This window comes from Medicago sativa, chromosome 2 (genome assembly GCF_051527215.1).
Source record: "Medicago sativa cultivar Bolivia chromosome 2, Bolivia_mono, whole genome shotgun sequence".
NCBI lineage: Eukaryota > Viridiplantae > Streptophyta > Magnoliopsida > Fabales > Fabaceae > Medicago > Medicago sativa.
In genome coordinates, this window is record NC_140750.1 from 49,468,325 (window position 1) to 49,491,031 (window position 22,707).

The 22,707-nt window shown below is 31.0% G+C and overlaps 1 protein-coding gene and 1 long non-coding RNA gene across 3 annotated transcripts; both read left to right on the plus strand.

Moving 5' to 3' along the window:
- Positions 1–1,472: 1,472 nt before the first annotated feature.
- Positions 1,473–2,070, plus strand: LOC146947154 (uncharacterized). Its single transcript, XR_015026909.1, has 2 exons — positions 1,473–1,612; positions 1,751–2,070. It is a non-coding gene; the product is annotated as an uncharacterized LOC146947154 (long non-coding RNA).
- A 6,541-nt stretch (positions 2,071–8,611) lies between these two features.
- On the plus strand, positions 8,612–12,975 carry LOC146947155 (uncharacterized). 2 transcript variants are annotated; one of them, XM_085744807.1, is made up of 5 exons: positions 8,612–8,805; positions 8,874–8,956; positions 11,240–11,343; positions 12,288–12,342; positions 12,575–12,975. In XM_085744807.1, the coding sequence occupies exons 1-5, from the start codon at positions 8,647–8,649 to the stop codon at positions 12,702–12,704; spliced, it is 531 nt and encodes a 176-aa protein (XP_085600933.1). In that variant the 5' UTR covers positions 8,612–8,646; the 3' UTR covers positions 12,705–12,975. The 2 variants fall into 2 exon arrangements, with proteins under 2 accessions (XP_085600933.1, XP_085600934.1); XM_085744808.1 differs by having other exon boundaries at positions 8,621–8,805; positions 8,880–8,956.
- The last annotated feature ends 9,732 nt before the right edge of the window (positions 12,976–22,707 follow it).

Here is a 22,707-nt window from a genome sequence, read left to right on the forward strand (position 1 = left end):
ATTGAGAATAATTATAAAAAGAAATTAAATAAAAATTCATTTTTAAAGAATATTTTATTTTATTTTTTTAATGAATAAAATAAATTAAAGCTTTAAAATAATAATTTTTCATAGAATAATTAAAAAATTATTTTTATTCATCAAAGAATACTAATCCTGTGGACCAATTTTTTTTAAAGAATAATTATAAAATCATTTTTATACATTTAAAAAGGATTTTATTTTATTTTATTTCTTTATAATTATTCTTAATAAAAATAATGAATAGAATAATAATAAAACATAATAGTATCATTGAAAGTTTTTTTTTTTAAAAAAGGTTCAGTGACCAATATTAAAGTGTAGAGGCTGGACTAATGATATTTTTAAATCAAAAACTAATGAATCAAATAATGATAAAAATGTTGTAATTTTTTGTTGTCTTTTAATGTGCCGTGTGGCGTGGAATGATTGATCCATGTGGCACACCATTAATTTTTTTAACGTGAACTTAACAAAAGGACCTATAACAAAACTTTTACAAAGTGCAAGGACTATTGTCAAACAAAAAATAGTATAGAGATCGATGCTAAAATATGATGAAAGTGCAATGACCAATATTTAAGCCAAAATTTTATTAATAGAAGGTAGTGATGATATCCCCGTGGGATCAGTTCAGTTGGCAAGGATATTGCATATTATATGTAGGGGCCGGGGTTCGAATCCTGAACACCCACTTATCCACATTTGAAATGTGTGACCTCTAGCCACTAGACTATTTAACAAAAAAAAGATGGTAGTGATGCTCGCCGAATGGAAGGTAAAAAAGGAGACTCAACCTCCAACTATAGATTAAGCCTTGAACATAATATTAAACTAGAAAAGTGATTGAGCGGGTGGATAAGGGTCATGTTTTGTTGTTCAAAAAAAAAAAAAGTGTCATATTTTGTAAATCAATGAAAATTGTAAAATAAGGAAAAATAAATATTATAATACCTACTTTTGTCAAAAATATTATAATACGTACTCAAAATTTAACTAAGATAAAATCTTTTAGGTGTGGATTTTTTAAGAAATAAAATATTTAATTTGTTTGTGAATTGCGTTTTGGAAGGTTTTGATTTCCAATTGTTCACTCAACTTATTCATAATACTTTTTCAAGCATCGATCTTAATTGTTGCCTGTTGGTATGAGTCCTAAGGATGGTTTAAAAGGAATTTAAAAAAAAAAAATAGGATGCTTTAAAAGAATATTATTTGCATATCTTTATCTATACTTAATCTTTACAACTTCATTTTTTTTTGGATAAGAAAAGTGTTCAAAATGCTATTCATTTTTTAAAATTAATGAAAATGTGAAGAGACAAATACAATCCATCAATATAGTTAAGAGTCATTTTACATTATAAGCGCTAATAAACTATTCAATTGGTTTTAAAAAAAAAGGTTTCTTGCAACTTCATAAGTGCTAATAAACTATTCAATTCTAGTACATAGAGCATGAAAATTTTACATTATAAATTGATCAACATTTTTTGTTTCTTACATACAAAACAAGAAAACATGTCTAAAAATATCATGTATAATTGTGCTATTATCCTCTTCCTTTCATTATTTCTTGTAACCTACTTCGGTATGTCATTTTTACAGTTATTTTCAAATTTCCATATTTGACTAATACTCAATCTTTCACATCTTATTCACCAAAAAGAAAAAAAACAATCTTTCACATCTTTAACTAACATTAGATTTATTCTTGTTTATGTCACAGAACATTTTGGTCCCTGCAGTTCTGACTCTGATTGTCCAAGTAATCGATGCGGCCTCGACGGAATTTGGAAGTGTTTTTCAAATGGTTGTTCCTGTGTGGAAACAAGTGATTAAGTCAAAAAAATATATTTATGTTTTTTGTTTAGGAGATCTTTATGTTTATTATTGTAAAATTTATTTGCATACTAGTCATATCATCATAATCTTATCTTATAACTCTAATATATCATTTCTCTCGCGCTAAGATTTAGAATAAGCTTGTACTATTCATATTTTTTTACTCAGCAATAAAATTATATCATTTTAGGTTCTTTGCCAAAATGCTGTTGTCTATCTTCATTTTAGAAGTTAGGGAAAAATAAAATGTCAATAATGATTATAGTTAATCACTTCAATAAATGATAGTAATATGATTATAAGCATATTAAATTATGCAAGTGTTTGTAGCCTATGTTCATTCAATAAATGATTAAATATGTTTTTATTCCAACACAATTTGCAATTTTTGTTTATCATTCCAATAAAAAAATTACATTCTTTAGTCCCTACAAAAAAGTTATCAAGCAAACATTTTTAGTTCACAAATAATTAGTTTAAAATATGATTTTTAGATCCGGATTATCTTATTTTTATCTTGAGTTATTGAAAAATTCATATTTAATTCATGTCAGGTTAACATTTTCTAAACTTTTGTGGAGTAAATTTGTATATAATATTTTTGAAACACGTATGTAAAAAATCATTCAAAAATATATTTTGACTTAACAATAAAGAGTAATGTTGTTTGCAAGATAATTTTGTATGAACTTAATTTTGTATGAACTTAAAAATACGATTTCTAATGGAACCAAAAAACAAAATGCTAAAGTTTTTACCGAATTAAAAACACATTTAGCCTATCAATAAATGATAGAATGTGGTTACTCAAAGTAATCCTTTATTCTACTTTTCTTATTACTTTAAAATACGTTGACTTAACAATAAAGAGTAATGTTGTTTGCAGGATAATTTTGTATGAACTTTTTTTTGCTAAAAATCTAATATAAAAGCCAGGAGCTGCTTGAACCACATACAACAAAGGAACAAAACAAAACAACAAACCCTAAAACTCTCCCATAACCAACAAGTAGGGAGGGGAAACAATCAGTTCATAGCCATTCTAGAAATAGGCAATCCAAGACTATCCCTTAAAAGCAGGGAGGAAAGGAAAGGAGGTGGGGAAGGCCACCATTGAGTGGAGTACAAAGAGAGACCCTGACCATTTTTAGCTAGAGCATATGCTACCATGTTGCCTTCTTTATGAATATGAACACAAGAGCAAGTAATGTTGTCACAAAATTTCCTGCAATTTTGCCATCTGGCTCTCATCTGCCAAGGGACTCCAACATCCTTATTATAGGCATTGCAACTCTTATGGAATCAGTTTCCAAGCAAATATGCATCAAGTTCATCTCCTTTGCTTTTTCCATAGCAAGCATACACGTACTGAACTCAGCTTATAAGGGTGTGGCATAGCCAATGTTGCTGGATATTGCCCCTAGAAAATTTGAGCGAGTCTCTGATCAGCATGCCAATGGAACCACAAGGATGACTCCCAACTAAAGAGCCATCACAGTTGATCTTAACTACTCCAGCAATGGGAGGGCTCCCGACAATATCATGTGTAGGAATGATTCATTTTATTTTGAGGGGAATGTTGAACAGTTTAGCCACTTTATAGTCAAGCATAGCATACTCACCTTTAACCAAACTTAAACTATAACTGAGTTTGACCTCAACTAGAATGGTGTTGAAAAGAGTGCACATAACTTGTTTCTTGTTGTGGAAGTATCTTTGATTTCTCTAAATCCAAATGACCCAAATAATGTGAATAATTGCAGAGTTCAAGATTTGTTGTAAAAGTTTGCTTCTTATACCCACTCTTCCCAAAAGTAACTGTAAACAACTAGTGCAGTCCAAAGACTGATCAGTACCCTTACTAAGCCACTCCCAAAGTCTATAATTTGCAGGGCAGTCAAAGAAAATGTGTTGTGAGGATTCAGCTTCTTGCATACAAAAGCAACATATAGACACTATGAAGCAACCCCTCTTTCTAAGGTTGTCATCAGTGGGTAACTTATTGTGTATCAACCTCCAAGTGATGAAGGATCTGGAAGGAGGAATGTAAGTATTCCATAAAAGTTTGGCCCAAATGTATGCTTTTACCATTGCCCACTAACCACGTGGAGTGATCCAACACCATTTGAATGTGTTGCTTCATAGCAGGCTATATTGAAGATGTCAGGTAGTGAGCTTTAGGGTGACCATTTCTGAGAAACCTCTGTCTGCAGATATGAGCCCATTGCTCATTAGAGTTCAACAAATTCCAAGTCAGAAGGACCAAAGAGGCTTGATTAACCTTAACAGGATCTTTGAAAGATAACGCTCCTTCTTCTCTAAGCTTGCATATGTTAGACCAAGCAACTGTGCACAACTTTCTATTTTCAACATTACCACTCCATAGAAAGTTCCTCATGCTTTTAGCAACTTCAATAAGCAAACTGGAAGGCCATTTATGGACATGAAATGAGTATGTGAGCATGCTACTAATGACTGCATTGATTGGCTGAACTCTTCCCACTATAGTCAAAAGTCTGCCTTTCCAAGCACTTAGTTTCTTGGATTCTATCTACAATGGGTCTCAAATGCATAGCTTTGGGTTTCCCCTTAAACAGAAGTATGCCTAAGTAAATGGAAGGTGTCCATGTAATTTTGTATGAACTTAAAAATGTGATTTATAATAGTACCAAAAAACAGAAGTCCTCAAGTATATACCGAATTAAAAACACATTTAACCTATCAATAAATGATAGAAATGTGGTTACTCAAAGTAATCCTTTATTCTACTTTTATTATTACTTTACCTTTTTATACATTTTTTAGGAGAACACTTTTTTTATACTTTTGCACTACCTCTATTAGTTTTTAATGCTCGTTTTAAGGTTAATTGTACATATTAAGAAAATCACTAAATTTTACTACTTTAGATAACATTATTCTATAATGACCCTAGTTACTTATTATCTTACTCCATGAATTTTCCACTATGTACTAAATAGTTAGAGACAATTTTGACAACAATGATTAATACTAATTTGGAAATGCCAAATAAACAGCAACAAACAAATTATAAATATAAAAGGACACATAAAAATAAGCGAAGAGAATAATTAGCAAAAGAACAGCTCCAACTGAAGTGGGCGAGGCATCCGATAAGGATGAGGAACGTTTATCCACTAGAGGGCCATCTTGTCCACCAGTGTCAATAAAGGTCGTTCAGAAAGAGGGCAATCTTGTCCACCTGTGTATAATGACTCAAAGGTGAGGGGATCTTGGAGTTATGAATGATTCCAAATTTTACGTTCTTCGGAGGCAGCTCACAAGGTTTCTAAGCAGGAGAATCAATCTTTGGAGAGGAAGGAGGGGGAAAATAAGGTCATCAAACTGCGACGAAGGCAAGCTGCAACTTCTTTATTAGATTTGAAACGAGTTGCATGTTTGGCTTGACAAGATCAGATAGAGATGGTTCGTAGCCTAAAAAGGTGTAAGAAGAAGAAGATAAACCGTTTTGGAACCTCTTTCTTCATCTGTTGATGCGGAAGGTACTTCCCTGTTAGTAGGATCGTCGAACACAAGGGCTAAAAATTAGTGCAAAAATTGGTTGGTGATTCATGCTAATTCTAAGGAGGTTCTAGAAGATGTGTGTATTGTAGGCAAGACTATTGGAGTGGAATTTAAAGGTGTTGGTAAAATATGTTTGGTGTTTTGGGTAGGGGAGATAGTAGAGGGAGGAACTCTTTAGGTGTGGGTAAGGGGAAAAGAGATGAGGGGGGTTAGGTGTGAGTTAGTTTGGGGTTAGAGTTAGTTTTTGTGGAAGTTGGTTGTGGAGGGGGGTTGTTGGTTCAGATGAAGATACTAACTTTTAATGTTCATGGTTTAGGGTGTGGGAGAAAAGCATAGAGGTTCAAAAATTGGTTTGGGAGAGGAGACCATTGGTGTTATGTTTACTGGAAACAGAGTTAGAGATTGTGAATGAGTATGTGGGTCGTTCTTCATGGGGTTCAAATCAAGTGGACTTCTCTAATAGACCATCGGTAGGACATTCAGGAGGTATTATGACTTTTTCGGATGTGATGGAGATGTTTGGGTTACAATGAGGCAACACCATTCCTAAAATGACAATCTACAAAATCTAAAATGTTTAATGAGGCAAAACGAGACAATACCTGAAGGAATTGAAGAAGATGAACCGAAATCCAGAGAGCAGAGCAACAAAAAAACAAGGAACGGTGTAAAATAGAAACGAGAAATGAAAAAATGAGATGACAGAAATGAAGCAATGGAACGCGCCTTAATAGGAGAAGAATTAAAGTCGCCTCCCCAGGGCGTCACCTCTTCTAGCTTCTAGAAACCTCTAGAACGCGCCTAAATACCTAAATACCCCTGTTACTTACTTCCTAAGTAATCACAAATCAGGCCCATAAAGGGCTATAAATACAAACCTTGAGAGCCTTCTCAAGGCATGACCAATATAATACAAACCCTAATACGATTATTGTACTTTCTGCAAGTACAAATGGTGTTATTATTGGTGAAGCCTTATGCGACTTGGGATCTAGCATCAACTTGAGGCAACTTGCAACTTTCAAAAGAATTGGTGAATTGAAGCTGCAGTCCAACAATGCTATAGTAGGCTAGGCAGATTGTTCAAAAACCCATGTAGACTGGATAGTAAAAGATGTGCAGACTTACAATGTTGTTGACAATTGGGAACTATTCAATTCTCTTGTGGAGAATTATGATTGGTCAGAACTCGAAGAAGACTATGGATGGTCAGAAACTGAAGAAGGTTTTTCAAATAAGGAAGAAAAAGACATGGAACTTGGAGGATTGGGGCTCCCAAGCTCAACGTAGAGATATGCGTCAAGCTCATGACTCTAAACAAGCGCTGAATAGGAGGCAACCTATTTATTTATTTTTCAAGTAATTCTAAATTTCAGTCATTTATTTTACATAGCTACTCTTTATCACAATTTCTTTCTTTTACGGTTGCTAACTCGCAACTAGGCTCGTTGTTTTTACATGAATTGCATAACTTTCTTTTTAAAAAATAAAAAATTATGTTTTAGTTTTGGAGAATTATTCCAAACATTGTCAGCAATGGGCTAGCTTACTTCAAAAGTTTAAGAGCACGATAATTATTGGAGCTTACTGCGGAAGATATTTAGAAAAAAATCACCACTACAATTATGTATAGCATAACCAGTGAGATTTTGGGTGAGATTTTGAGCCATATAGACACACACACACATATATGGTTTTGCTAGTAGACACCTTTTATGAAGGTGTCTTTTAGCAAAACCCATATATATATATATATATATATATATATATATATATATATATATATATATTCCAATCTGTTTTTACTCTTTTCTTTCATCATGAATGTTCCTTGTTAAATCGTTATTTTTGCTCGAATTTTGATCGTTCTCTACAGACTATCGGTTGTACTGTCATACATACGAGACATTTGTTTTTGGTACCTAAAGCCTTGTACAAACCACCCTAAATATTATTATTTATCCTTTGTGAAACCACTTAGAGCCTCCATACATTAATTTTGTTTTTTCTTGGTTACTTTTATGTGGCTTGGAATCATGTCACAAGTTTTGAACCCAATTGATTATATCTGTTTGCTTTCCCTTTTAGAGTTAGATAGGTTAGTGAAATACTTATCATAATTTAAAATTAAGTTTGGGGTTGCTCTTTGGAATTAGCAACATTCTAAGTTTGAGGTGGGTTACTAGTAGAACTTGGTTATCAAAAGAAAAAGAAAAATGTAGATAAAACATCAAAATAATGGTCTACACAAACAAAAAAATAGAAAATAAAGACCCACATTAGAATGAATTCTTTTGCGTTCAGAACTTGGTGTTTCAAAACCTATAAATTTACTTTAAAACCAGAATTAATTCCATGGTCATACACACTTGAACACACATTAGATTACTCAATTGTTCTTTCATACATTGTTATCATCAAAACCTTATAGACATTGTTCTAAAATCCACTTTGGTTCAACATCGTCCACCTGAGATGGTCCGAATTCATCAACACGAAGGTGCCTCCCCTGCCCCTACGCACTCTCCCTTCCGCTATATTCCTCTCCAACCGCTCTTGCCTAGCAGAAAAAATCATTGAATGTTTGTTGTTTCTATGGCGGTATATGTGATCTATATCTCAAACATGCAGAATCACATATACACTGCACAAACAGATACACTTCGTCTTATAAAACTTGAACAAATGTAGTAAATTAGAAGAAAAAACACGAATCCAATAGTGATCGATTGAGGAAATGAGACCTTACTTTGTGTTTGAAGTTTAAAATATGACGATTTCGATCAAAAACCTTCAAGAATCACAACAGAGTTTCGTATTTTATGTATGAGATAGAAGTTTTAAAACAAAATTGTGAAATTATTAAAATAAGAAACTAAATTGTAGTTCGAATTTTATAATTCGAACAAAAATATTTTAGGAAAAAAAATAAAGTGTAACAAATAGATGAAAAAAGTACTATAGTTAAAAATAGGGTCTTGCTAACAAGTGCTCTAAGAACATTGTTTAAGGAACCCAAAAAAAGAAACTATGTCTTGAAAATACAAGTCAAACACTTTTTAAAGTTATAACCATACAATTTTCAATGCAAAAATTGCTACTTTTAGATGCTCAGCTTAAACAATGCCCTCAGGGCACTTGTTAGCATTTTCCTTAAAAATAAAATAAAATAAAAATTAAAATACAAAAGTCGAGTTAGTCAAAAGAAAAATACAAAAGTCTGAGTTTCGACTAATGGGTACTTCAGCAACAGCGACCAGAGAACAGGAAGAAGAAAACACCACCAACAACAACAACAACAACATGGCGAGTGTTCCTTCTTCACCACCACGCGCCCCTCTCTCTGCCGCTGAATCAACAACAAACTCAACCACTCCCTTCCCAAAGCAAGAGGTGACTCTCTCTTCCATCTTCTTCTTCTTTCTTCTATTGTTTGATACTTAATTATAGGGTTTTCAAAGGTTAAGGTTGAAGGTAATGCTACCAACAACAATGGGGTTTTCCATGCTGGTGAGGTAAAACCTGACCTTAACGACGGGCTTGAGTAAGTTCCTTTTTCCCATTTTTCCTTATTTTGAAGTTCTGTTTTAATTTTGGGACATCGAAATTGGTATATGCATGAATTTGGACATTACAAATTTCTATATGCAGGAATTTAACCAATTTGGACATCCTCAAAATTTCACATTTATTGGTATAATTAAGTTTATAATTTCATATTAGATTAAAATTTTGACCCTATTTATTGTTTTTTGATGGATTTCAGCCGTCATAATTTTGAGATATTGAACTGAAAATGCTTCAATAAGCTGTTACAAATTTATTATTATGATTATTATATTTGCTTCCTTAACCAGTGCCCCAGGGCACTGGTTAACATGACCCTTATTATTAGGGAAATTATTATTATTATTATTATTATTATTATTATTATTATTATTATTATTATTATTATTATTATTATTATTATTATTATTATTATTTATTATTGTTGTTGTTGTTTGTAAAGCCTAATTCAACATGCAATGCTGATATCAGGAGTGCCAGCGTTGTCGTTTCAGCACTCACTCTAACACTGCATCTCTGATTGGGTGAAATTAACGTGAACCCCACACTTTGAAAATGGAATCCATATAAAGCGGCGGGACACACGTGTTTCATCCAATAAAAGAGAGAGTGTTGCTAGCACTTCTCATGCCGATATTGTTAGGCTAGACATTTTCTATGATTATTGGGTTTGAATATGGGATCTTGTGTTTGTATGTATGATTTGTTAGGTGTTTGTCATTCTGTCTGTCTATAGACTAAAAAATGACAATATTGAAACAAACTAGGTCTGCATTTACTTCATTATTTGCAACGAGTAATGATTTAGGAAGATAATGGGTATGCCTTAAATTACACATTGTTGATGGATCTACCTGTTTTAAGCCATTTTTAACTCATACCTAGGTTCTGTGATTTTGGAATAATTGGTTGTTTTGTTAGCTGTTTGATAAAATAAAACAGTAAGAACCGATATTTGTTCGGGATGTGAATTAAGCATATGTTTAGTTTTCCGTCAGAGAAACTAAACATAACTATCGTCCAGTACCATGCTTCTGCTAGGATTTTATGGGAGGTTTCTACTTGGACTTGGATATTTGCCTCGGTATTGAGTAAACGTGTAAAACTGGCAGTGCAACCTGATGGACACTAATGGTATGTTTGGATCCGCGTTGGCACATCAAGTTTCATGTCCCAGTGTTTTTTAACGTGAAATATCTGAAGCAACAATGTGGAGCTTCTGCATTCGTGTGCTATTTCACCGAAGTGTTGTTAAAATCCAACGCGGATCAAAACAAATTAACTAGTTAGTGTTTAACTATTTTGCAGTTTGAACAAATCTCCTCTCTATCAATAGTTAAACACGCTCTATTCTACCACATCATCTATGTAACTGAAGCGAAAATAGAAACTTGATTTGTTCAACTGCAGTGGTAGGAGGAATATATGACAAAAATGAATCTGAATACTTTGGATATGCAATATGGAAAGTATTAGAAACTACAGATTTAGTTCTTATATAAGTTCATGTCTATTTCCAAAACCTACACGCACACGGTACACCCGTGAGATGTCCCTGCAGGCTCATACCCTCCAGATGCGAGCCTAATCCTGCTCGAATGTTTGATTATGTACCATGGCTATAAGTACTTAAAATTTTGCAACGTAGGTAGAATTCTACAGTGAGCCTAATCTTGACTTGATTTGCCGATTATGCCAAATAACTGACGTGTCGAGGCTCAATCCTCAGTGGTATCAAGATACGAGGAATTATCTAGCTTCTGAGAATAAATGTGATCAATGGTATAAGACCTATACGCCACTTTTTGAGATATTGATGATGTTCCAACATGCAACCCTTTGTTGGAACTGTCACTCGTATCTGCATCAGTTTCATGCAAACAATGAATTTCATTCCTTTGCTGAATGAAAACCATCATTCTTATTTTAACAATCGAAAGGGGAAATCTAGTGCTATAGAGCCCGTGTCACGACAAGATCGAAAGAAGGATTAGGCCCATCCCTTTAATTTTAATTTAAAGCATAAAACTGCATGTTATTAGTTGAACATACTTTTCTATTGTGGTTGTAACTTAGTCATGGTCCATGTTGGATAATCACATAATTGCTAATTTAATTTTTCTTTACTGATTGCTTGTTTGAAGACAATAGCCGCAAATGTGTATTTCTTTATTATCTGTTCTAATTTCTTTGGAAAGTATTCTTTGCTGCAAGTTATATTTCCAGATTAAGATAATTTACCATTTTATTCTTTATACAGTCACTTGGACAGCAAACAGTGCATTGAGAGGTTCAGAAAATATGAGAATGAATACACCCATCGTTTGTTGAACAAGTTTTTCTCTGGCAAAAACCTTAATGGAGGTAAGCAAAAATAGCCATAAAAAAGGATATGCAGAACTATCTCTTTATACACAAATATAGTCAATTTTCCGTTCTACATTTGTTGTCGTATGATAGATTCCCTGATTTAGCCATGTAGACCGCAGTGTGCAATGCATACCTTGGTGAATATCTTGCATCAGTTCATTATTATCGAAAGATTCTGTGATTTCTGTGTATCTTAGATCACACAACTTGTATTATTGAAATACATTGAATGTCTAATTGATTATCACTACCTAGGAAGTTGTATAATCTAGAAATATTATCAAGTAATCTAGAAAGTTGTACAATTTAGGAATATTAACAGATTTACTTAATTCTAGAAATTATGTTGGATTATCACATAATTTCTATATATATATATATATATATATATATGAAGTGCGTAGTCTCTAATTCTCTACTGCAACTTCTCTTGTGGTTATTTATATTGATCCATATTCAAGTAAAGCACTCATGATTTCAAAATATCAGAGTGAATTTAGTGCTGAAGGTTAACATATAAGTGTCCTTAATGTAATTTTAGGCTGATGGGATGAAATACTTCAATGTTGTCTGTACGTTGGTTGCCGTGATGTTATAACATATGGTAATTGTAACAGCTTGCTGTTTTTCAATTCTTGGATTAAGCCTATTATGTTTAGCATCTGTTCCCTCACTTGTTTGATATCTCTACTCATATATTCTTAAGAGTTATAATTGTATGTTGTAGTCTGCCGATTTTTACAATTACTCTTCCTTGTTAATATGATCAAATGCATCTGAAAGTTGAGTAAGAAGCGAAATAGAGAACTTCATTTTTTATTTTTTACCAATTTTAGATCGACTTTCAATCTTAATTTACATGTTGAAATGCAATTATTATCTTCTAGAAAGAAAAAAAAAAAACTGCACTTGATGGTAAATGTCATTTTGCTGTGCAGGTAACAGTTTTTATGAGGAAATAGCAATAGGCGCCGAAGTTCTAAAAACAAGCAGGTTAGCGTGTGCAATGAACTATTTTGCATTTGCAATGTTGGTTAAAATGAAAGAATTTAAATAGAACCAAATGTTGTTAGTCTGCGTGTCTACATTTGTTTTTGGTAAAACAAAGATCAATACAAGAAAGATAGATGCAGCTCGAGAATAATACAGAATAACCTATTCAGTACAGTAATAAATAACTATTAACATTTAAGAATCTAATCCATGATAGGACATGTTTGTGTAGGGTGCCTTGTTTCCAGTTATATGCTGATCCTGTCGTTGGTTTTGAAGAGCAATGCAGCAAAGAATCGACTTTACCAGCCGAAACACAAGCCAACACCCCTAATGGAAAACACACAGAAGAACTTAAGTAATTGGAATGGTGAATCATCAATGCATGTCTAATCTTAAAATACTTTACATAGAGGCATTAATACCCGGTGTCTTGGAACAGGATGGTTATAACTTCAAAACCATCAATTCCCTAGCCTAAGAAGGATTTTTCTGGTCGTGATAATTTTTATGGGGTTAAATATTAAATAATTATGTGATTATTTAAACAATGCATGAGTTATCTTAAACAATGATAATGTTTATGATTCAGTATATTGATCATAAAATAAATACCTATTGTTTTATTTTGTATTCCTTGTCCATTTTCAATTTTCAAGTTCACCACAATTGTCAAGTGACTGTATTAGTTTGCTTTGATGATTTGGAATGGTGAGGGGCTTTTTAAAAAGAATGTTAATTCAGAGGTGTATAAAAACACAAGCATGAACTCCACGATCTTGTTGTTAATTTGATATTCAATGGTCTTGTTGTACATGTTCATTGAGAGGTGTAGAAAACAGCATACATAAAAGATCTTTCTCCTAATAAAATTAAGCTCTAATTCCGTAAATATATTTATAATGTAATGGTAAATAATTTTTGCTCAACGGTGTGATACACTAAAGTTTCAGTTCAGCATACTCAAGGTTCTCCACCGAAATACATTACTCAATTTCACAATTGTACCAAATGTGTGACTGTTTCATTAGTGCCATTCCATGATATTTCATATGATACACTAATAATTTATTTTTTCTCCCACGTGGCTCTCGATAATCTCTTAGTCAAAACTCTTCACATCTAATTTTGTTTGGGTCAAATTGCTTAGTGGTTAGACTTACACCATAAGTGTGGACAAATGAAGAATCTGAATTTGAACTTCAGTCTATACATACCAATGTCCACGAAGCTATCAATTGATGAACCGTAAATTAGAAAACTCTTTTATTTGCGACAAATACAATTTAAATAACTATTTCATCTATTATTTTTTTTCTTTTCCCACCTATATATATTATTTGCAACGGATACTTATGAAGTTCATATTGACGATGAATATGATGAAATCAGAGTAAAACTGGGAGAGAGAATAAAAAAAACAAAATGTTTTGTATATTGAGTCAACGAATAGAGTTTGTTAGGCCAAATACCTCCCTGAGTCATTTAAGTTTCATGTTTGTTTCAGATCGGTCCTTTATGTTTCTAAGGTTTCAGATAGGTCCTTTAAGTTTTGAGTTTGTTTCGGATAGGTCCTTTAAGTTTCTAAGGTTTTAGATAGGTCCTTAAGTTTTGAGTTTGTTTCGAGTTTGTTTCGAGTTTGGCTTAACAGACAGATCAACTTTGGCTTAACGGAGGTTGATAGAAAGGACCTATCTGAAACAAACTTGAAACTTAAAGGACCTATCTGAAACCTTAGAAACTTAAAGGACCTATCCGAAACAAACTCGAAACTTAAAGGACCTATCTGAAACCTTAGAAACTTAAAGGACCTATCCGAAACAAACTCGAAACTTAAAGGACCCGGGGAGGTATTTGGCCAGTTTGTTACAAACAAGTTATTTATAAAGCACAAATTGTAACTAACTACCCGCTAATTACAACAACTAGCTAATAACCGTCATGTAACTCGTCTCAAGCTTCTACTGATCTATGGTATGTACGTCATATTAACTGTCTACTAGACTAGTTTGCATGTTGAACAAGTAAGTTGTGCATAGTCTTGCATTCTAAAGTTTAACACCCTCCCTCAAGTTTAGCATCATATATGTTGAACATATTAAACTTCGATATGAATGAATGAATGAAGCAATTGATTCAGTTGTTGCGTAACAAATGCAATGTCATATCTAGTTGTTATCAGGTACAATAATTTCCCAACAAGTCTTTTATAGCTTGGAACATCTTCAAAAGGCTTTGATGAATCTGGGGGCTATGGCTTTGAACGGCTCTAGCAAAAGTTATCTAACTGGGAAGGCGTGAACCCATAGGTGAACTAAGAAAAATAAATGTTGATTAGTGTTATGGCAAGATTGTGTGTGGAAAATTGTAAATGTTCTTACTTTTATTTTCAATAAACCTTGACCGTTGATTTAATCAAATAATATTTTTGTTCTGGTCCATTGGTGAGGAACTTAATCGATCCGTCATCTTAGAATCCACCTAAAAAATGAAATACGAAAATCTTCTTCAAGAAAATGAAATAAGAAAATTATATTTAATTTTATTTTTAAAATGGGTTAATATGTCTTTGCTCCCTTGTAATTTGGGCGAATTCCGGTTTACCCCCTTGTAAAAAAAAAGTTTAGATTCCGTCCCTGAAATATAAAGATTCTTTCAAAAACGCTCATGGCCCCATCTGACACACTCCACTTGCTGACGTGGCACGCCACTGTGTATTTAATTTAGTTTTTATTTTTTTCTTAACCTGACAAGTGTGTAATTCTTTAACACAGCATTAATTCCCTTTTTTTTAAAAAGTCGAAATTGGGAAAAAAATATAGAAAAAAAGACAAAAAAATTTAAAATTTAAAAAAAGTCAGATTTTTTAAAAAAAATTAAGTTCCAGAGTTTTATTTTTTTAAATTAGGAAAAATATTCAGAAATATATTAAAATATATCAAAAAATCTGACTTTTTATTCGATTTTTAATTTTTTTCTTTTTGTTTTCCTGTTTTTTCCCAATTTCGATTTTTTTTAAAAAGGAAATTAATGATGTGTTAAAGAATTATACACATGTCAGGTTTAAAAAAATAAAAACTAAAATATACAGTGGCATGCCACGTCAGCAAGTGGAGTGTGTCAGATGGGCCAGGGGCGTTTTGGAACGAATCTTCATATTTCAAGGACGAAATCTAAAGGTTTATTTTACAGGGTGTAAACCGAAACTCGCCCAAATTACAGGGGAGTAAAGACATATTAACCCTTTTGAAATTATGGAGTTAAAGAAGAAAAATATATATTTTTCAACTAAAAATAAAAGGAATGTAATTGGAAAATTTATATTAGTAAGAAAATTAGAAAAAGTAAATAATAAAGACAAATAAATTAAGCAGAAAAACGGCAAAAAAGTGAGAAAGTAAGGAAAGATGGTCTATATATTGTTGTATTTTATATGATAGTGATTGCCTTCGGATTTAAAATTTGCGTAGCGCAAGCAAACAAAGCACAAAATAAACTTTACAACCGATCTCATCATTAAAGGTGAAGGAAAAAAGCATTTCAGTTACGATACGTGAAAATTGCATTCATCTTATCTTATATCACAAGTTTGAGGAGGTAACAAAAATAAGCACCATTTTATTATATGTTAAGAGTCCCACATCGAATAGGTGATGACCTGACAATGTGTTTATGAGTGGGGGCAATCCTCATCGCACAAGTCAGTTTTGTGGGGTTGTGTTAAGCCCAAACACAATTTCTAAGATGATATCAGAGCCTCTTCAATATCCATTGGGCCACATGTTATCAGTTTCCACTATCGGCCCACCCAACATTTATGTCCAAGAACCAAGCCTCCCCTCACCTCACAAGCCGATTTTGTGGAGTTGTGTTATGAAAAAATTCAATTAAATTGTATATCTAGGTTTTCATTTTCATATTCTTTAGTCTCGAATTATTATCATGCCCATATGTGTTTTAAGTACTATATTCCAATAAATTTTATTTCTACACAAATCAAAATTTTGTTTATATTTGAGTAATTGATTCATCGAGTCACATTATCTTTTTAATTAAATGAGCTTTTGGGGTTTGAACTCGAGACCTTATATCTTTTTAATTAAATGAGCTTTTCTTGCAATTAGTTCTATTTTTTTTTTTGTGGTGGCTGAGGTTTGAACTCTAAACCTTACATATATTATGCATTGTCTATACCAACTGAGCTAAGCGCACGAGGACTGCAGTTAGTTCTATTTATTCTCGTATATTGACGTCCCATTCTTGCCGTTTTGATGAAAATTAATAATAATCAAGTTTATTTTTTTACTATTATTATATAATTATCAAATCTGATAAATTAAGGAAAAAATTTGTCAGAAAAAAATTAAGGAAAATTTTCATAATAAGGAAGCGTTTAAGAAAGAAAATCAATTAAAGCGTTTCTCTCTTTGTTTTTGACATGCATATATATATATATATATATATATATATTAATCACTTACAAAATATTTAGAATAATATAAAATTTTATTTATATAATTATATAATGAAATACGAAAATTACAATGAATTTAATTGATGAAGTTGTGGAGTGAAAGAAGAAAAATCTATATTTTTCAATTAAAAATGAAAAGAATGTGATAGGAAAATATATATTATTAGGACAATTAAAAAAGTAAATAATAAAGACAAATAAATTATGGAGAACAAACAACAATAAAGTGAGAAAGTAAAGAAAGACAAGTTAGATATTGTTGTATTTTATATGACAGTGGGTACCTTGAGTTTTGAAATTTGTGTAACGTGAGCAAACAGAGCACTGAGTAAACTTCATATCTCATCTCATCATCAAAGACGAAGGAAGAGAGCAGTTCAGTTACAGTACGTTCGAATCTCATTCATCTCGTTTCATATCATAATCTAAGTCTAAGGAGGTAATGAAATAAGCATAATTTTATTCTGTAGTAATTCAATTTCAATTGTTTATTTTAGTTTTCATTTACATCTTATTTACACTCGAAATGTAATCATATCTATATGTGTTTTGAGTACTACGTTCCAATCGATTTCATTTCTACACAAGCCAAAGTTTTGTCATCCATTTGAGTAATGAGGAATGCTAGCAATACATTCTAACACACACTTTCCAACACACTCTCTTTAATTGGTTAAAATTCACATGTGACCCATCAAATCATGTGAGTCCCGTATAAATTTGGTGGCTCTCCCATGTGAATTTTAACTAGTAAAAAAGAGTGTGTTGAAAAGTGTGTCTTAGAACGTGTGTTGCTAACCTTTCTCTTTGAGTAATTGATTCATCGAGTAACATGATCTTTTTAAATAAATCAAATTTTCTTTCAATCAATTCCATTTCTTCTCTTGTATTGACGTCCCACTCTTGGGCTTTAGTTGAATAATAATAATAATAATAATAATAATAATAATAATAATAATAATAATAATAATAATAATAATAATAATAATAATAATAATAATAATAATAATAATAATAATAATAATATGATGATGATGATGATGATAATAATAATAATGATGATAATAATAAAAATATTATTATTATTATTATTATCATTATTATGATTATTATTATTATTATTATTATTATTATTATTATTATTATTATTATTATTATTATTATTATTATTATTATTATTATTATTATTATTATTATTATTATTATTATTATTATTATGATCATCGTCATCATTAGTACTACAATCAACATCAGATCTGAATAATTATATTGGTTGTGGTCTTGTTTTGCTTGCAAGATTTTTATTAATATGTTCATTTCTTGATTTGTTAAACAAAATTTAATTAATTTATGCAGGTATTCATTGTTGAATAAATAGATTTGTAACTTTAATATAAATATCAACACTAGAAAATAATGACGATCAAATGTTGTTGTTAAAAAAACGGAGCTTGTCTTTGCCTTTACGATGCAAACTCTGAGTGAGAGAGTGAGAGTTGAGAGACATAATTTTTATCACAACATTCTTTCTATGTTTTTTAAACTTGAATTTACTGATCCATAGTTGCTATGCTATCCAGTGTTAAAAATGTACTCACGAAACATATAAATTCCCAACTAGGCTCACTATTGAGAATATTAATTTGTGGGTATGAAAACAATTATAAGCTTATTAAGATTTAGAATAATAATAGAATAATATAAACTCTACCAAAAAACAGATTTAGAATAATATAACAAATTTAATTTATATAATTAATATAGAACGAAATAAGAAAATTTTAATGAATTTTATTTATGAAATTTTGGAAAGAAAAGTCAATATTTTTCAATTAAAACAGAATGGAATGTGATTGGCAAATATATATTATTAGGAATATTAAAAAAGTAAATAATAAAGACAAATAAATTAAGGAGAAAAGACAACAATAGAGGGAAAAAGTAAGGGAAGATAGACTATGTATTGTTGTGTTTTATATGATAGTGAGTACCTTGAGATTTGAAATTTACGCATCGCAAGTAGACAAAGCATTAAGTAAATTTCAATCTCATCTCATCATTAGAGACGAAGGAAGAGAGCATTTAAGTTAGAGTACGTTTAAATCTCATTCATTTCATCTCATATCATAATCTGAGTCTCAGGAGGTAATGAAAATAAGCACAACTTTGTTATGTAATAATTCAATTCAGTTGTTCATCTTGGTTTTCATTTTCATCTTCTTTACACTCGAAATGTAATCATGCCTACATGGGTTTTGAGTACTATGTTCCAATCAATTTCATTTCCTCACAAGCCAAAGTTTTGTCTCTTTTTGAGTAAATTGATTCATCGAGTTTTTTTGAATAATTGATTCATCTTTTTGACGTCCCATTTTTGTGCTTTTTATGAATAATAATAATCAAATTTTTACAATTCCAAAAAAAAAAAAATCTAATTTTTAAGTGTTTATTATTATTATTATTATTATTATTATTATTATTATTATTATTATTATTATTATTATTATTATTGTTATTATTATTATTATTATTATTATTATTGCTATCATAATCATATCGTATTGGCTGTGCTCGTGTTTTTCAATAGAATAAAATTTATGTAGAAATTCATGGTTGGATTTTTTTTGGGTAATTATATTATATGATAAATATCACACAAAAAATGTTGTCCATCAAATGTTGCTTGTGAAAAAAACGGAGTTGATTTGATTTGTCTTTAATTAACGATGCCATTTTTTTTTTACCAACCAAAAAAAAAACAATGCCATTTTTTTTTTGGTACAATTAACAATGCCATCTTTAGGTGCTAGAGAGAGGGAGAGAGTTTTATAATGAAATTAAATAAATAATTTATTAAAGACTTTTTGTAAAAAAAATTAATTAAAATCTTTTTATTCTTGGTTGGTTGTAAAGGTGACTAATTATTTTTCTAGTTAAGAGAGGATTAAATCCAAATTGTTTAACGTGTGTGTTCTTGATCGATATTAAAAATGTTTTAGAAACATAAACATCAATGATGATGATGATCAAAAGTACATATTTATACAAAAGGTGATCCATAAAAAATATTATTTAAATTGTCATTTTTTTTTACTAAAAAAAGTTAACTCATCGTTTTCTATTTTGTATTTTATTTTCGTACAAAGATTTTCTTTTTAAACGATTCCATAATTCATATGTACCTTGTGGTTATGTTTAAGTATGTTGTTTCTGACTTATCATGTTATAGGTACAAAGCTTTCATCATCATCTGAACAATGACTGACATCTGTTGTAAAGAATGTGGGGCACATAAGGTGAGTTCTCCTCTCCTAAATAATTAATTTTCTTCCGTAAATGAAAAATATTGAATACCACTTGCTTAAGAGACCAAATTCCTTACTAGTTGAACTAATTCATTGTTTAAGTATGTTATACAGCATTTTTATATAGACAGGATATACTTTATCACTTAATATAAAAATTGATCACAAATAAAATATCTTAACCTTTTTTATTACATAAATAAGTGTGCTGAAAGCACATGAAACTTTTAAACGAGGAATGCATTGATTTTAAAATTTAAATGGCGGCAATAGTTCATGAATTGTGGATGATACTAAAACTTTAATTTGCCGTACATCCAAAATTTAATTACATTCCGCAAAAAAAATTGATTACATTTTGAAGACTTTAGAAAAATTGTTAGGTGCAATAATACGACTTAGTTGTTTGAGCGACACTTGAGTTAAAATTGTGATAAGTCTCCGTAAACATAGTTCAGTTGACATAAACAATGAACCCCTAAATACTCCATTTATTCACTTAAAAACGTGAATTCTAGACATTACTCCCCTGAATAAAGTAACACAACTAACAATACTTCCAATAAAAAAAAAAGATTTTAATATCAAGATATCACTAGTAAGGAGTGAATTTTTTTTAGGATAAGCAACTGAAGATTATTTTTTTTTTTTTGCATGTTAACCCTATGCTTCCTAAGAGAAATGTATCATTAATTGTTATCAAGAGTTTGATTAGGAGTGAAATCTAGTAAAGAATAGTTCCATCAAGAATCGAACTCGGTTCTCTCAAACAATTCATCTCGGTGAGAGCTCATTAGCCATTTAAATGAAGTTGAAGATATATTTATTTAATAGATGCGTTCTTTTTATCTTTATTTTAATTTTATTGTTTTAAAAACAAATGTTAATAATTAATTTGTTAAAGCAAGAAATATGATTATCATGTATTGAACTCTAAACCATTTGCACAAAACTTTTCTAGTGCCCCAACTCAAAATTATTCAATAAGTAGCTGGCTGACTGATAATCCATTTCCTTGTACCGCTTGCATAATTGTTGTTCAATTGCTCTATATTTGGCCCTAACCTAATGATAAAACGAAAGAAATGGGATGTCCAAGGTTTGAACTCTGTATATAGAATGATTTGTCCATATAAACGGAGTCATGCTCACGTGGTCGTATACTCGGAGTATTTTATTATGCATTATTTTGGATAAGGGATGATTTTATTAGGTAAGTAAATATGTATTTTTAGAAAGAAGGTAAGTAAATATATTGTTACTACTAGAGATTTTTTTTTATTTACATGAGAAAAATAAAATAAGGGATTATTGGAGAAGGGATGTAAATAAAAGAATTAAATCAATCGAAATGAATTAATAGACACCTCTGTGGTGGTTCAAATAACCTTTTTTTTTTTGGGAGGAATGAAACAACTTATTACACTTATCATATGGCATATATATGTATTTTTTTATTTTTTATATTTTTGGTCAAGCATTTATATGTATTTATATAAGTGTTTGATAGAACTTGCAAACCTAAGTATACTATGCACTATTTTCAAGTGCTATGGAATTATTTCACTAATTGGGGAATTAGTCACTTTAGTCCCTGAATAGAAAAGTAGTCGTCACTTTAGTCCCTGAATGCAGATAAATTGCAAAATAGTCTCTGAATGTAGACTCTGTTAGTCAATTTAGTCCCTAAATGCAGACTCTGTTAGTCAATTTAGTCCCTGAATGTAGACTCCGTTAGTCACTTTAGTCCTTGAAATTGACCAACAGAGTCTACATTCAGGGACTATTTTGCAATTTATCTGCATTCTGAGACTAAAATGACTACTCCTTTCCTATTCAGGGACTAAAGTGACTAATTCCCCTTCACTAATTAGGATATATGCTTTGGAATTATTTTATTAGTTCAAGTGCTATGGTTCTAATCATTTATTTATTCTTTTTCAGCTGTCCCCAACTGAAACAGATGATAAGCTATGGGATGGGTACTTACAGTTGAACTCTGCCCTAACTGTTTCTGCAGTTGCCTTCTTTGAAGGGTAATTAATTAATTCTCTACATTTGAAGTTAGTTTGCTCTAGTTACATGAGTTTACATGAATTCACTAGTTATAAATTCAATTCTCTACATGTAAACTCGATTTTAATTTTATTATATGATGAGAAATAATATCAAAATAATTTTATTTTCACAAGTAGAGAGTTTACATGAATTTCTTCACATCACATCACATATTCAATTATTAACCTAAGTGATTCATCAAGAGCATATTTACATAGAGATACCCTAATGCAAGAATAAATCGATAGCAGAATAAATAACAATATTTGCGGCCATGAAATGTGTAGTAATTTTGTAACAAACTGATAGTACCAAACTTGCCCTAATACTATACCATCTACTCAAAACTAAAATATAAGTGCTGCAACACTTGTGCTTATACTTGATCTGAGAAATGCTTCAACACATTTGTGCTGTAACTCTGCCCTAATCCGAGGAGTGTCCATGCTTTATCTCTCTGAGAGTACAAAAATTCTCCAATTTTCGGTAAACGAAGACAATCGAGTTTCTTATAGTAAGCTAAGTTGA

Excerpts from the sequence above, each read along its gene's own strand:
- LOC146947155 (XM_085744807.1), top strand. The coding sequence starts at position 8,647 with ATGGGTACTTCAGCAACAGCGACCAGAGAACAGGAAGAAGAAAACACC. Across the intron at positions 8,957-11,239 it reads GACCTTAACGACGGGCTTGA|TCACTTGGACAGCAAACAGT; the intron begins GTAAGTTCCTTT and ends TTCTTTATACAG. Across the intron at positions 12,343-12,574 it reads GAAGTTCTAAAAACAAGCAG|GGTGCCTTGTTTCCAGTTAT; the intron begins GTTAGCGTGTGC and ends ATGTTTGTGTAG.